The following is a 15,885-nucleotide window of genomic DNA, read 5'->3' as shown; positions in this document are numbered from 1 at the left end:
TGAAAATCAAAGGTCACCATAGATGAAAAACCACTGTGTGTGGCTTTGATTCTCAATGAGCTTTATGGTATCTACAGGAGGGGGTGGAGAGCGCGAGTCTGACAATGGGAGTGTAAAGCTTTCGCATTAGGAATTCTCTTTAGATAAACGAGTCGGAATATAAGTGGACTGACTAGTTAGCATCATTACTGGCTTCCAGTTGAAGCTCGCATCTGTTACAAGACCATGGTGCTTGCCTATGGAGCTGTGAGGGGAACGGCACCTCCGTACCTTCAGGCTCTGATCAGTCCCTACACCCAAACGAGGGCATTGCGTTCATCCACCTCTGGCCTGCTGGCTCCCCTTCCTCTGCGGAAGCATAGTTCCCGCTCAGCCCAGTCAAAACTGTTCGCTGCTCTGGCACCCCAATGGTGGAACAAGCTCCCTCACGACGCCAGGACAGCGGAGTCACTCACCACCTTCCGGAGACATTTGAAACCCCACCTCTTTAAGGAATACCTGGGATAGGATAAAGTAATCCTTCTACCCCCCCCTTACCCCAACCCACCCCCCTCCCCACCTAAAAAAAACAACAACAAAAAACACATTGTTAAGTGGTTGTACTACTGGCTATAAGGTGAATGCACCAATTTGTAAGTCGCTCTGGATAAGAGCGTCTGCTAAATAACGTAAATGTAAATGTACAATTACTGGCTTCGCAGTGTGAGGGTACTTTCAAGGGAAATAATGTAGAGGTGAGGTCACATTGATATCTAAATCTGTTATCATGGCATTACAGATGCTTTTCAGTTAATTTGATTTGACTGATATGACACATGTAGTGCAAATAGCATGTTGTTCCAGACAGGCGAGAAAGCCCCTATCCCGTCTAGCAGCAGCAGCTCTATGATTGACTGTGAAAGCTGAGGGGAGTTGTGTAGGAGGTGAGGAGAGTACTAGTACCTGACACACTGAGAGTGGTGCTTGAGACTGGAGTGGCACTCACTATCTGTCGTCTGTCTGCCACCACCACTAACATTACTCACTGTCACCATCTCCAAGACCTGCTGCATAGCTTGATCTGGCTTGGGCATTACAAGCCTCCATTCACTGTACAGTCGTGGTCAAAAGTTTTGAGAATGACACAAATACTAATTTTCACAAAGTCTGCTGCCTCAGTTTTGTTGATGGCAATTTGCATATACTCCAGAATGTCATGAAGAGTGATCAGATAAATTGCAATTAATTGCAAAGTCCCTCTTTGCCATGAAAATTAACTTAATCCCCCCAAAAACATTTCCACTGCATTTCAGCCCTGCCACAAAAGGACCAGCTGACATCATGTCAGTGATTCTCTCGTTAACACAGGTGAGAGTGTTGACGAGGACAAGGCTGGAGATCACTCTGTCATGCTGATTGAGTTAGAATAACAGACTGGAAGCTTTAAAAGGAGGGTGGTGCTTGAAATCATTGTTCTTCCTCTGTTAACCATGGTTACCTGCAAGGAAACACGTGCCGTCGTCATTGCTTTGCACAAAAAGGGCTTCACAGGCAAGGATATTGCTGCTAGTAAGATTGCACCTAAATCAACCATTTATTGGATCATCAAGAACTTCAAGGAGAGAGGTTCAATTGTTGTGAAGAAGGCGTCAGGGCGCCCAAGAAAGTCCAGCAAGCGCCAGGACCGTCTCCTAAAGTTGATTCAGCTGCGGGTTCGGGGCACCACCAGTGCAGAGCTTGCTCAGGAATGGCAGCAGGCAGGTGCGAGTGCATCTGCATGCACAGTGAGGCAAAGGCTTTTGGAGGATGGCCTGGTGTCAAGAAGGGCAGCAAAGAAGCCACTTCTCTCCGGGAAAAACATCAGGGACAGACTGATATTCTGCAAAAGGTACAGGGATTGGACTGCTGAGGACTGGGGTAAAGTCATTTTCTCTGATGAATCCCCTTTCCGATTGTTTGGGGCATCCGGAAAACACCTTGTCCGGAGAAGACAAGATGAGCACTACCATCAGTCCTGTGTCATGCCAACAGTAAAGCATCCTGAGACCATTCATGTGTGGGGTTGCTTCTCAGCCAAGGGAGTGGGCTCACTCACAATTTTGCCTAAGAACACAGCCATGAATAAACAATGGTATCAACACATCCTCCAAGAGCAACTTCTCCCAACCATCCAAGAACAGTTTGGTGACGAACAATGCCTTTTCCAGCATGATGGAGCACCTTGCCATAAGGCAAAAGTGATAACTAAGTGGCTCGGGGAACAAAAAATCGAAATGTTGGGTCCATGGCCAGGAAACTCCCCAGACCTTAATCCCATTGAGAACTTGTGGTCGATCCTCAAGAAGCGGGTGGACAAACAAAAACCCACAAACTCCAAGCATTGATTATGCAAGAATGGGCTGCCATCAGTCAGGATGTGGCCCAGAAGTTAATTGACAGCATGCCAGGGCGGATTGCAGAGGTCTTGAAAAAGAAGGGTCAACACTGCAAATATTGAATCTTTGCATAAACTTAATGTAATTGTCAATAAAAGCCTTTGACACTTATGGAATGATGGTAATTATACTTCAGTATACCATAGTAACATCTGACAAAAATATCTCATAACACTGAAGCAGTGAACTTTGTGAAGACCAATACTTGTGTCATTCTCAAAACGTTTGACCATGACTGTAGTGTATGTGATAGAAAAGACAAATGAGTTGATTCATATCATCAATATCCTATATATCCTATATTTTTGTTGTTTTATGTGCTTCACATCCTTTTTATTTAATTTGACTAATTAATATTTCTTAGAACTAATTTACATTTCATTCGTTTTCATCACTGCTCCAGGCGACAACCTTGTAGGCTAATTCTCTGCTGCTGCAATGTGTAAAGCAATGTAGCAAATAATATGTAAATATAGCTTATGGTGTGGTCAGTACTTCAATGTTGAATTATATCTAATGTTTTTCTGAGTTAGAGAGAAGTTTGTCGTTGAGCAAATCAATCAATCAATACTGGCCCCTTAACATTCAGCGTAGTGCTCCCCAGATCCGTCCACTCCAACGTACAGCTGACAGTGGAGAAGACAAGAGTATCTTTAGAGAGAATCCATTAGAACAGATGCATGTTTTATTGAGCTGGTTCCGTTAATGAGATGTCTGATCCACTTTGGATGAGTTCATGTGAACTATTACACACAGAATTATTAATTTTAAGGTGCACGACCACCACTCCCCAGTAATGTGGAGCTTGATCCTGCTTAATTTTTCATCTAATTGCTATCCCCTCTCTGTATGAGTTCAACACAACAGCAGCCTAGCCCCAGTACACATCCTCATCTTCAAAAGAAACTGCTTTTATCAGAGAGAGGAGACGAGGGGTTTACTCCTCCTGAGGCCGCCTACCACTGAGTAAGTTCTTTGATAACATGACTCCCCCTCTGGCTTAGTGCAGTTGTGACCAGAGGTAGAGGGAGAGAGGCTTTGCTGAAACACTTAAAAAGATGGGTCTAAAGCTAAAGAAGGTTTTCCTGTTGTTCTTTCTGTAGCAGAGAAACAAAGGAACCCAGAGGAACAAAATGAATCTAATTTCAACACTTTATTGAATGTATTGTGTTGCAAAGAATTATTCACTTTAACTGACAGTAATTATGTTTAACTATGCTGAGTGCTTCAACATTTTTACTAAATGAAATGTTTTAATTTTGATTAATAAACCTGGTGATAAGGAAAGGTGACAGAAAGACAGGTTCACCATGATGATCCAGAAAGAAGAAATTCCATCAATCGTCAATAACCCCGTCAAGTGCCTGGAAAATGACGAGACCCTAAAGGACAGCCAAAACATCAAGCGCCTACAGAGCCAGCTGAAAGAAGATCCACAACACAGGGCTCCCCAGGAAATTATAATCCTGGATGAACCAGCACAGTGTCCTCCCCCGAAATAACCTGGCCGCTAACCCTGTACGAGGTCACCCCATCAACAACAGAGGCACTAGAGAGAATTGCGAACCGAGACCTACGCAGATGGCTTGGCGTGCCCCCCAGCTTCTCATGTGTGGGCCTGTACAGTAGAATAGAAAAGCTACAACTACCAATCTCATCACTGGTAGAATAATTCAAAGTGGCAAAGGCCAGGCTAGTGATGACCCTCAGGGACTCCAAAGACCTGAAGATACAAGGTGCCATGATTGAGGTCAGGACACAAAGAAAGTGGTCTGCCACCAAAGCCGTCAACCAGGCTGAAGCACGGTGACATTTTTGTAGTCTTTTTTTTTTTTTTACCCTTATTTTACTAGGTATGTTGACTGAGCACACGTTCTCATTTACAGCAATGACCTGGGGAATAGTTACAGGGGGGATGAATGAGCCAATTGGAAGCTGGGGATGATTAGGTGGCCATGACGGTATGAGGGCCAGATTGGGAATTTAGCCAGGACACGGGGGTTAACACCCATTCTCTTACAATAAGTGCCATGGGATCTTTAGTGACCACAGAGAGTCAGGACACCCGTTTAACGTCCAATCTGAAAGACGGCACCCTACACAGGGCAATGTCCCCAATCACTGCCCTGGGGCATTGGGATATTATTTTAGACAAGAGGAAAGAGTGCCTCCTACTGGCCCTCCAACACCACTTCCATTAGAATTTGGTCTTCCATCCAGGAAGCGGCCAGCACCAACCCTGCTTAGCTTCAGAAGCAAGCCAGCAGTGGGATGCAGGGTGATATGATGCTGGCGAAAAGTGGGGAACATCTGCCAATAAAGACAGGGCCTTGAAACAACACAAACCTCATGCTAGGCCAAAGCCAACACCACTGAAAGGAGGCACCTGGTGCAGCAGGAAGTAAGGCAAATGGAGGAACAGAGTAGGGCCAAAGCAGTGAGGTTGAGAGCACAGGGAGCCTGGACAAGGTGGGAAACAGAGAGGAGTCTCTCTTGGGGTGAGCTGTGGAGGATGGAGCCTACCAGAATCATGTTCCTGTTAAGATCTATCTATGATGTGCTCCCATCCCTTACTAACTTACACAGGTGGGGTCTCACTGAAAACCCAAACTTCCCTCTCTGCAACAAACCTGGCACCATGGAGAATATTTTAACATACTGCACCGTTGCCCTCTCCCTAGGCAAATTCAATGGAGGCACGACCAAGTTTTGAGGGAACTGGCCATGATCCTCGAGAATCAACAGAGATAAAAGAGGACTCCCACCAACAAAGGCCACCACTTCAACTTAGTCAGGCCACGAGAAGCAGAAGCAGCCAGACCCAGGACAGCATCCTGGAACAAGCCAGAATGTGGTAGATGCCAGATCGTGGTAGATGCGTGCTGACCTAGACAGACAGCTGAGCTTCCCCCCTGACATGGTTGTCAGCACTCTCTGTCCAGATATCATCATATGGTCGGAGAAGGAGAAAAAGCTGGTGACTGTGGAACTCACAGTGCCCTCAGAGAGGTGCGTGGAAGCATACCAGTGCAAGAAGGGAAAGTATGAAATCCTGGCAGATGAGATGCGAGGGAAGGGATGGAGTGTCTGGGTTTACCCAGTTGAAGTCAGCTGGCATGGCTTCCCTGCCCAATCAACATGGAGACTGCTTTCCACTCTGGGCATCAAAGGAAAGGACAGAAGATCTGCGGTATAGCGCCTAGCAAGTGCTGCTGAAAAGGCATCCTGCTGGTTATGGTTGAAAAGATCTGCGCCAAGCTGGAAGCCATCCACAGGCGGGCAATGATTTGGCCAATTTCTGTCGACTCACCATCTTGAGGGCGTTCCTGGATAGGAGTTGAAAAGTCCAGTGAGAGGTGGACCGGGCTGATGACGCCTGTGGATCAGCAATCAAACACTGATTGTATCAGGTACTACAAAACCCATAATCATATCATGAGAGGGAGAGGTCAGAATGCACTGTAGTAACCAATCATCGGCACTGAAAACCATGATCCACATGTGTTCTCCTGAAGGTCATATTTAACAAGCATGGTTAACAGAGTAGTCTATAACTGGTTATATAACACAAGCTATAACAGGATAATGCTGAATTCATTCTTTTTTTGTGAATCTAATTAAATATTCAGCTCAGGGTGTACCTACCAGATCCATATCCCAGGTGCGCTGTACAATTATATGGTACAGTTGTCCTGCGGTCCAATTAACTGTAGCAGAGACTGTGTGTGTGTGTGTGTGTGTGTGTGTGTGTGTTGTGGTCCCTGATCTCTGGTTAATAAGAGCTAAACACTGACCTTCAGGTCTGGAAGGATGACTCAATAGAATAGCACACCTGACCTGCTATTCACACAGCAGATTACACAGGGTTACACGCCTACAGTATAGCCAGATATAGTGTTTTATATACGTGCCTGCTTTGATTAATGTTCCCTTATTATCTTTGAGAGGTTGCATAGGTAGGCTATTGATCATTTCAGACATAGAGATTTCTCTTTAGTCTTGACCCTCTAGATGATCAATTAGAGGCATGGACAAGATGCCTCAGGGTTAAGAATGTGTACTATAATGACCAGGCCAAGGCCATTATGGTTCAGCATTCAAAGTGAAAATTGCTATCTTACTGTAACTGCAATGTGAGTTCACCCACATCTTTTACATGCACTACAATGATAGGCCTACACCAATTTTAAAGTGATTGTCCCATTTTCACCTCAAAATTAATATCTTCAAAAGCCCTTGCTTGTATAGTGTCTTGCTTGTATAGTGTCTTGCTTGTATAGTGTCTTGCTTGTATAGTGTCTTGCTTGTATAGTGTCTTGCTTGTATAGTGCCTTGTGCGTCCGTTCAGTTCAGTTAATATTTCATCCCTAAATATCATTTTAAACAAGATCATTGATTTCAATTTCAGCTGTGAGAAAGAAAGACAATGATGAACAAAGAGTGATGAATGAAATGTATCTTCTGAAAGTCATTGCTTTTCAAATATCCACTGATTAATTAACTGTTGAACCATAGATGAAGAATAGCCTGGATTCTGCTGCTGTAATTTCACTCTAAGACTTCGTGACAATAAAATAGAGTACACTTGACCTTTGAACATGATGGACTATTGACAGTATTCCAAAACACAGGTCCAGAACATGTTTAAAGCCACTAGTGCCTTTGCATAAATATTTTCATTGATAGATAGTGATAAGATCACTCCACATCGCAGCCCCTCTCTTCTAAAATTGTAGGCTACATATCCTACTTACCGCTCTCCATTTTACCGTCCTCCAACTCATTATTGCTCTGCGCATCCTAGCCAAGCGCGCGAGTCCGAAAGCAATCCAAGATGATGTCAATGGAGATGCACACCTTCGTTCCGAATCCAGAGAGGGAGAGCGTGCGGTGTAAGAACACGACGGAAGCACATAGCTGCGTGTGGTGAAGTTTAGTATACCTCATATAATAACTATGTTATGCTGTTATTAAACGGAGAGTCAATTTCAGAAATCCTCGCCTACTTCGCTAGCTTTTTTTTTATTGATGTGAGGGAATAAACCTGTCTCACTGCGCACGCACCGCACCAACATTGTCCCGTGTCCAATGACTGAAGCTTGCGAATCTACTTATGACCACTACTCGACATTGTTTGGCACATTGCGGTGTGGCATTTAACGTTAGCCGTTTTGGTTGTTTTTAATCTCCTGCGCTCTTGGATCTTTTTGGAGATGTCCAAGTTTAACCAATCAAATATATCAGGCGGAAACGCTCCGGACCCGGACTACAAGTGGACATATGAATATTACGACGATGAGGAGCCTGTTTCGTTCGAGGGACTCAAAGCGCACCGATGTAAGTACGGGATCTCTGTTTATAGTACTGTGCTGCCCCTCCATCCCATTCACCCATCTACTTTGCGTTACGAATGCATTACTTTATTGTAGAAAGGAATTGTAATCAAATCATGTGTGCATGTATTTATACCTGAGAATTGCCATGGCTCATTGCATCACATTTATATTTCTGGCTAGAAGTTAAAGTTAAGTATAGTGGCTAGATATTCTACATAATGACAAAGAGGTAGAGGGTGTGTGTGTGTGGTTTATGAAAGAGGGAGGGAGGGGTGGGGGGTCCGTTTTGTGTTGTCAGGGACAGCCTTAGAGTGGAAACCCTGAAGAGAAATATAAGCATATCAATGCTGAGAGTGTCTGAGTAAGGGGGTTCCTTGTTTAGGCCTGTATGTGTCAGCCTTTTAACATTAGACACACACACACAATCAATACATTTATTTTCCCTCTAGGATAACATGCACAAATCAATGTCACCTCAGTCTAGACACTTAGACCATAATACATTTTCATATCTTTATCTCTCTCTCTCTTTCTCTCTCTCTCTCTACTCTCCATCTCATGGTGCTTAAAATACTGTTGTTTTTGTCATGCTACAGATATACAGTGGGGAAAAAAAGTATTTAGTCAGCCACCAATTGTGCAAGTTCTCCCACTTAAAAAGATGAGAGAGGCCTGTAATGTTCATCATAGGTACACGTCAACTATGACAGACAAGACAAGACTTTTTCCAGAAAATCACATTGTAGGATTTTTAATGAATTTATTAGCAAATTATGGTGGAAAATAAATATTTGGTCAATAACAAAAGTTTCTCAATACTTTGTTATATACCCTTTGTTGGCAATGACACAGGTCAAACGTTTTCTGTAATTCTTCACAAGGTTTTCACACACTGTTGCTGGTATTTTGGCCCATTCCTCCATGCAGATCTCCTCTAGAGCAGTGATGTTTTGGGGCTGTCGCTGGGAAACACGGACTTTCAACTCCCTCCAAAGATTTTCTATGGTGTTGAGATCTGGAGACTGGCTAGGCCACTCCAGGACCTTGAAATGCTTCTTACGAAGCCACTCCTTCGTTGCCCGGGCGGTGTGTTTGGGATCATTGTCATGCTGAAAGACCCAGCCACATTTCATCTTCAATGCCCTTGCTGATGGAAGGAGGTTTTCACTCAATCTCACGATACATGGCCCCATTCATTCTTTCCTTTACACGGATCAGTCGTCCTGGTCCCTTTGCAGAAAAACAGCCCCAAAGCATGATGTTTCCACCCCATGCTTCACAGTAGGTATGGTGTTCTTTGGATGCAACTCAGCATTCTTTGTCCTCCAAACACGACGAGTTGAGTTTTTACCAAAAAGTTCTATTTTGGTTTCATCTGACCATATGACATTCTCCCAATCCTCTTCTGGATCATCCAAATGCACTCTAGCGAACTTCAGACGGGCCTGGACATGTACTGGCTTAAGCAGGGGGACACGTCTGGCACTGCAGGATTTGAGTCCCTGGCGGCGTAGTGTGTTACTGATGGTAGGCTTTGTTACTTTGGTCCCAGCTCTCTGCAGGTCATTCACTAGGTCCCCCCGTGTGGTTCTGGGATTTTTGCGCACCATTCTTGTGATCATTTTGACCCCACGGGGTGAGATCTTGCGTGGAGCCCCAGATCGAGGGAGATTATCAGTGGTCTTGTATGTCTTCCATTTCCTAATAATTGCTCCCACAGTTGATTTCTTCAAACCAAGCTGCTTACCTATTGCAGATTCAGTCTTCCCAGCCTGGTGCAGGTCTACAATTTTGTTTCTGGTGTCCTTTGACAGCTCTTTGGTCTTGGCCATAGTGGAGTTTGGAGTGTGACTGTTTGAGGTTGTGGACAGGTGTCTTTTATACTGATAACAAGTTCAAACAGGTGCCATTAATACAGGTAACGAGTGGAGGACAGAGGAGCCTCTTAAAGAAGAAGTTACAGGTCTGTGAGAGCCAGAAATCTTGCTTGTTTGTAGGTGACCAAATACTTATTTTCCACCATAATTTGCAAATAAATTCATTAAAATCCTACAATGTGATTTTCTGGATTTTTTTTTCTCAATTTGTCTGTCATAGTTGACGTGACGTGTGCCTCTCTCATCTTTTTAAGTGGGAGAACTTGCACAATTGGTGGCTGACTAAATACTTTTTCCCCCACTGTAATAGCCTACAATACATTGGAACTAAAACATGTATTTGACCTGTCAATCAAATCTTGTTATGTTGCAGACTCTATTGTGATAGGCTTCTGGGTGGGCCTGGCTGTCTTTGTCATCTTCATGTTCTTTGTCCTGACGCTGCTCACCAAGACAGGAGCTCCACATCCCGAGTGAGTCTCTTATCAACCAGCCATCACGTCAATCAAGTGAATTACTTAGCAGTCCACCAACCCCCAGTGCCTCTTAACATGTACACAATTATTTTCCGCTGTAGGTAAATGGCATAGACAGTGTGACTGGTCCATGTTCCAAGTTTCATGGTGCTTTTCAGGAACATGGACAGCACCATGCTTATTAGTGGTGGTTCAGCACCATGGACAGTTTCTTAGCATGCTCAATAATTTTTCACACCAGGTAAATACCATTGTCAGTGTGGCTGTTTCATATCCCAAGTTTTGTGGTACTTTGTTTTCAGCACCATGGACAGCACCAGGCGTGTTAGTGGCAGAGCCTTACACAGGCTGTGGTTAGTTCTGCTTCAGCACCACAGAGAGCGCCTGGTTCAGATCATTGTTTGGAGAGCTTCAGCATTATGCTAGAGTGTCTCTTGGTTTTCCTCTCTGTAAGTGAGACAATTCTCGCTCCCAGTCTCAGTGCACTCTGATGTTTGATGACCTCTTAGTAAAGTATTCTAATTATCAGCAGCCCTCTTCCCTTTTATCCATGGTTGTAGTCTCCATGGTTGTAGTCTCTCTCTCTCTCTCTCTCTCTCTCTCTCTCTCTCTCTCTCTCTCTCTCTCTCTCTCTCTCTCTCTCTCTCTCTCTGCCAGCGCCCTCATTTTTCTTATTATAAGCTCTGCCTCAATCCTTCTTTCTCTCTCCTTTTCAGTCAGAGATCTCTTCCTTGGTGGTCCCTCTCTTCTGCCTCCCTCTGTGCCCTGTCTCTCTCCCACTCCCCTCATCTCTCTCTCTAGCCTCATGCAAACAAACTGCGGTAAACTGTATGCGTTCCGGTGGAAGTCCATTCATTTCAATGGGAGGCAAGCCGCACCGCTGCGACTCATCTGCCGGACTAGGCTGCGGTCGGTGTGTGCAGTGTGTTGCATACTTTGGAATTTTCCAACTTGTGCGTTGCTTTGCCGTGCGATCTCAGAAACGGAAGCAGATTAACCACAGAAGACAGTGCAAATCTGTAGCTTTTTTGTGTGTTTATGGGATAGCAACAAGACATTTTGACAGGTCAATACATTTAAAGTACAAGATCAAAGTTTATGATGTTTATAATTGTAATGAATTATGTGGTAACACTTTAGTTGACACCCAGTGTCACAATATGTTATGACACGGTCATAACCCTGTCATAATATGTCATAACAGCTGACATAACTTGTCATAACCTGTCATAATATGGTCATACCACTGTCATGACCCATATATTTACACCTGTTGTGACATACATGGTGTTATTTTATGGCTGGTTATAACACCTACATAAGAGTGTGAAAGCCTACATTTATTCAAATTAGTTTTTTTCCCTGCCAAGAAGTTTCCTTTCATTTGAAAGTATGTCTCTTAAATCTTTTGTTTTTGTTGTAATGAATTCTTTACAGTCATGTTTTTTCATCATATTTTAAATACACTTTATGACACTGTCATGAAGCATTATGACCATCCTGTGTCACTTTACTTAGACTAAGAAAATACACTTTATGACACTGTCAAGAATCATTATGACCATCATAATCATATAAGCCAGATAGACATATCACATACGTGCCCTTACATCAGTCATCAGTCAAAAAGACTGTCTTGTCATGTTCCTGAAATCTGCTCCTGCATTCATCCCAGTCATCATCAACAGAACATTGGGGTGGGTGCATGTCTGACATCAATGTGTGCGCAATTACAATGATAATTTAACATGGTCAATAAAAAATAAAAATAAAGTATATAACATAAACATACTGTTGACATGTAGGCTATGGTGAAATTGAATGTTTTGCCTTGTGTGGTAGGTTTTGTGGGCTTTGACACTCTTATGTAGGTGTCATAACCAGCCATAAAATAACACAATATACGTCACAACAGGTCTAAATATATGTGTCACGACAGTGTTATGACCATATTATAACAGGTTATGACAAGTTATGTCAGCTGTTATCACATATTATGACATGGTTATCACTGTGTCATAACGTGTTATGATGCTGGGTGTCAAGTAAAGTGTTACCAATTATGTTTTATGTAATATAGACCTATGCCATTGCTATTGCTGATTTGATTCATAATAAAGTGAGCCTGTTGTTACACACAGCATGTGGCTGAAAGATAATGATTAAAACGTCCATGTTGCGTGATGCTGATTGTGGTGATGCGGTGCATAGACTGCAACAATTGCATAGCAATTATCGTACGGCAATGTGATGATGCAGTCTGTTTGCATGCAGTGTCTGAATTCTCTTTCTCTTGGAGCTCCATCCCCCCTCTCTCTCTGCCAGTCTCCCTTTCTCAACTCTCTCTAAGCTGACTCTTTCTTTAAGCTCAATTTCTTTCACTCTATGAACCACCCTCATCGCTGTGACTGTGTGTGTGGCGGGTGCCATGGCTCTCTCAATAGCTGTCAGAGCTGAGCCAGTGAGTCTGTATGTATCTGTTCCTCTGGAGTGGATCTCTGCCAGGCTCAGCTCTGGGATCCCTTACAGACAAACCTCAGGGCCAAGCCTGTTAACCTCCCAGGTCTGCTGATCACAGCACTCCACTGCTCCAGTCCAACACCATGACATCCATTTACTCAGCTTTCTCTCTCCCTCCCTCTCACTTCCTCTCTATACTGAGCTGAGCTAAAGACAAAAAACAAAGACACACCGCTAAGAGGATAGAAATATGGTGTTGAGCCAATATACACAGACTTAGCGCACGGATGTGCAACACAGCTCTTTCCAAACATGCATTGATTATACAATCCAAAGATTTTTGCACCAAAATGAGAGCATGAATGAAGAGTCATACGCCCCAAAAGAGAACACATGATACCCTCTTACCTAACATCCATGTCTCTTTCTTCCCTCTCCCTGATTCTGATTAAGGCAATTTATGTTTTTCACTTTTAATTGTGAGGTAGTCACACCTATTTTTCTTCTGATACATTCCTGGTCCTCAACTGTACCCCGTCCAGAGGAGCTGAGCCCCGTAACAAGCGTGTTCGTCTGACCAGCTGTGTGGAGGACCTCTGCCCCCCTGCAGACCCTGTCAACCGGCCCTGCCTCCATCGCCCCCTACTGGACTCCTCTCTCAGCTGCTCCCTCTTCCACTGCTACATCAATGAGGAACAGGCCCAGGCCCAGGGGGGGTCCAGGCCTAGAGCTGGGGCAGGAGCTGTGGGAGCACCCAGAGGAGGGCTGGTCCCGGGGCTGGGGCGAGGCAGGTCAGGCAGCCCAGAGGAGGAGGAGGGGGTGGTGGTGAGGATAGGAGAAGGGGTAGGTGTCAGCCTTGCCCTGCAAGGGGCTGCCATGCTGGGGGGGAACCGGACTGACCACAGAGAGGCAATGTTCCTGTCCCACTTCAACATCCCTAACGTTGTGAACTCCGAGCACAGCTCCGCCCTGGGGGAGGACGATCTGCTGCTGGGGGAGCCGCCAATCATCATGGAGGGGGAGTGTCATCGGCCCCACAGCACACATCACATGATGGACTAAGGTCCCCTCTACTTCCTGGGGAGCCGCCAATCATCCTGGCGGGGGAGTGTCATTCCCATGGGGCCCATCACACGATTAACTGGGGGAACCACCAATCATCCTAGAGGGGGAGTGTCATGGGCCACGCAGCGCCCTTCACAAGATGGACAGTCCTGCCCATCACACAATAGACTATGGTCCAGCTTATTTCTCACACCACCTCCGTTAGGACATTATGGATAATTATGAGGACATCACAGGACTCACCAGCCTTATATAGAGAGAGTTGTGTCAACCAAATTTATGGAGGTTCAAATAGGTCCTAATCTAACATTCTAACTGTGTTGTGCCGGTCATGTACAGTGCAAGCTCTCCAAATTAGGCTGTGGTTCCAGCTTCTCACAGCACCTCTGTTAGGACATTATGGAATATTATGGATCCTCTTACTGTAACTGTACATCCTGCCCTTTTCATTCTGTTCAGATTTGGTTCAGGCTAAAATAGTCCAAATATAATCATTTAAATGTACATATGTGAGATGAGCTACTTTTCTAATCTTTATGTCAACAAAGTTGCCTACGTAGAGCCAGAACTTGTGACGTCACATTAACGCTAAACTGGAAGTCCAACTTCAAGTTGATTAGAATGTATAGTGGTGGAGGCCTTGCAGGAGTCAATTAAGGGGATGGAGACAAGAAGAGGTAAGGACAATTTGATGCAATAACCAAAATACACCAGAAAGGCAAGACTCTTCTATTGGGTTTTCAATTCAACAGCAGTCTGAATGTTGTCCTTGTTCAGTACTAATCGTAGCACACCTGTTCATCACTCTAAACTGTTATATACAGTTGAAGTCCGAAGTTTACATACACCTTAGCCAAATACATTTAAACTCAGTTTTTCACAATTCCTGACATTTAATCCTTGTACAAATTCCCTGTCTTAGGTCAGTTAGGATCACCACTTTATTTTAAGAATGTGAAATGTCAGAATAATAGTAGAGAGAATTATTTATTTCAGCTTTTATTTCTTTCATCACATTCCCAGTGGGTCAGAAGTTTACATACACTCAATTAGTATTTGGTAGCATTGCCTTTAAATTGTTTAACTTGGGCCAAACGTTTCGGGTAGCCTTCCACAAGCTTCCCACAAGAAGTTGGGTGAATTTTGGCCTATTCCTCCTGACAGAGCTGGTGTAACTGAATGAGGTTTCTAGACCTCCTTGCTCGCACACGTTTTTTCAGTTCTGCCCACAAATGTTCTATAGGATTGAGGTCAGGGCTTTGTGATGGCCACTCCAATACCTTGACTTTGTTGTCCTTAAGCCATTTTGCCACAACTTTGGAAGTATGCTTGGGGTCATTGTCCATTTGGAAGACCCATTTGCAACCAAGCTTTAACTTCCTAACTGATGTCTTGAGATGTTGCTTCAATATGTCCACATACTTTTCCTTCCTCATGATGCCATCTATTTTGTGAAGTGCACCAGTCCCTCCTGCAGCGACGCACCCCCACAGCATGATGCTGCCACCCCCGTGCTTCACGGTTGGGATGGTATTCTTCGGCTTGCAAGGCACCCCCTTTTTCCTCCAAACATAACGATGGTCATTATGGCCAAACAGTTCTATTTTTGTTTCATCAGACCAGAGGACATTTCTCCAAATAGTACGATCTTTGTCCCCATGTGCAGTTGCAAACCGTAGTCTGGCTTTTTTATGGCGGTTTTGGAGCAGTGGCTTCTTCCTTGCTGAGCAGCCTTTCAGGTTATGTCGATATAGGACTCGTTTTACTGTGGATATAGATACTTTTGTACCTGTTTCCTCCAGCATCTTCACAACGTCCTTTGCTGTTGTTCTGGGATTTATTTGCACTTTTCGCACCAAAGTACGTTCATCTCTAGGAGACAGAACGTGTCTCCTTCCTGAGCGGTATGACGGCTGCGTGGTCCCATGGTGTTTATACTTGCGTACTATTGTTTGTACAGATGAACGTGGTACCTTCAGGCGTTTGGAAATTGCTCCCAAGGATGAACCAGACTTTGAGGTCTACAATTTTTTTTTCTGAGGTTTTGGCTGATTTCTTTTGATTTTCCCATGATGTCAAGCAAAGAGGCAATGAGTTTGAAGGTAGGCCTTGAAATACATCCACAGGTACACCTCCAATTGACCTATCAGAAGCTTCTAAAGACATGACATTATTTTCTGGAATTTTCCAAGCTGTTTAAAGGCACAGTCAACTTAGTGTATGTAAACTTCTGACCCACTGGAATTGTGATACAGTG

At 44.2% G+C, this 15,885-nt stretch overlaps 1 protein-coding gene across 1 annotated transcript; it reads left to right on the top strand.

Moving 5' to 3' along the window:
- The first annotated feature begins 7,447 nt into the window (after positions 1-7,447).
- On the top strand, positions 7,448-14,511 carry LOC121585462 (melanocortin-2 receptor accessory protein 2A-like). Its single transcript, XM_041901808.2, has 3 exons — positions 7,448-7,751; positions 10,001-10,100; positions 13,106-14,511. The coding sequence occupies exons 1-3, from the start codon at positions 7,628-7,630 to the stop codon at positions 13,623-13,625; spliced, it is 744 nt and encodes a 247-aa protein (XP_041757742.1). The 5' UTR covers positions 7,448-7,627; the 3' UTR covers positions 13,626-14,511.
- Positions 14,512-15,885: the final 1,374 nt, after the last annotated feature.

The sequence above is a fragment of the Coregonus clupeaformis genome, unplaced genomic scaffold (assembly GCF_020615455.1).
Source record: "Coregonus clupeaformis isolate EN_2021a unplaced genomic scaffold, ASM2061545v1 scaf0071, whole genome shotgun sequence".
Classification (NCBI taxonomy): domain Eukaryota; kingdom Metazoa; phylum Chordata; class Actinopteri; order Salmoniformes; family Salmonidae; genus Coregonus; species Coregonus clupeaformis.
The sequence above is the reverse complement of the archived record's forward strand: the minus strand, read 5'-3'. Positions and strand labels throughout refer to the sequence as shown.

What these genes read in the sequence shown, in the direction of transcription:
- LOC121585462 (XM_041901808.2), top strand. Translation starts at nt 7,628, where the DNA reads ATGTCCAAGTTTAACCAATCAAATATATCAGGCGGAAACGCTCCGGAC. An exon ending in GGGACTCAAAGCGCACCGAT is followed by an intron (nt 7,752 to 10,000) that starts GTAAGTACGGGA and finishes GTTATGTTGCAG; the next exon opens with ACTCTATTGTGATAGGCTTC. An exon ending in ACAGGAGCTCCACATCCCGA is followed by an intron (nt 10,101 to 13,105) that starts GTGAGTCTCTTA and finishes TACCCCGTCCAG; the next exon opens with AGGAGCTGAGCCCCGTAACA.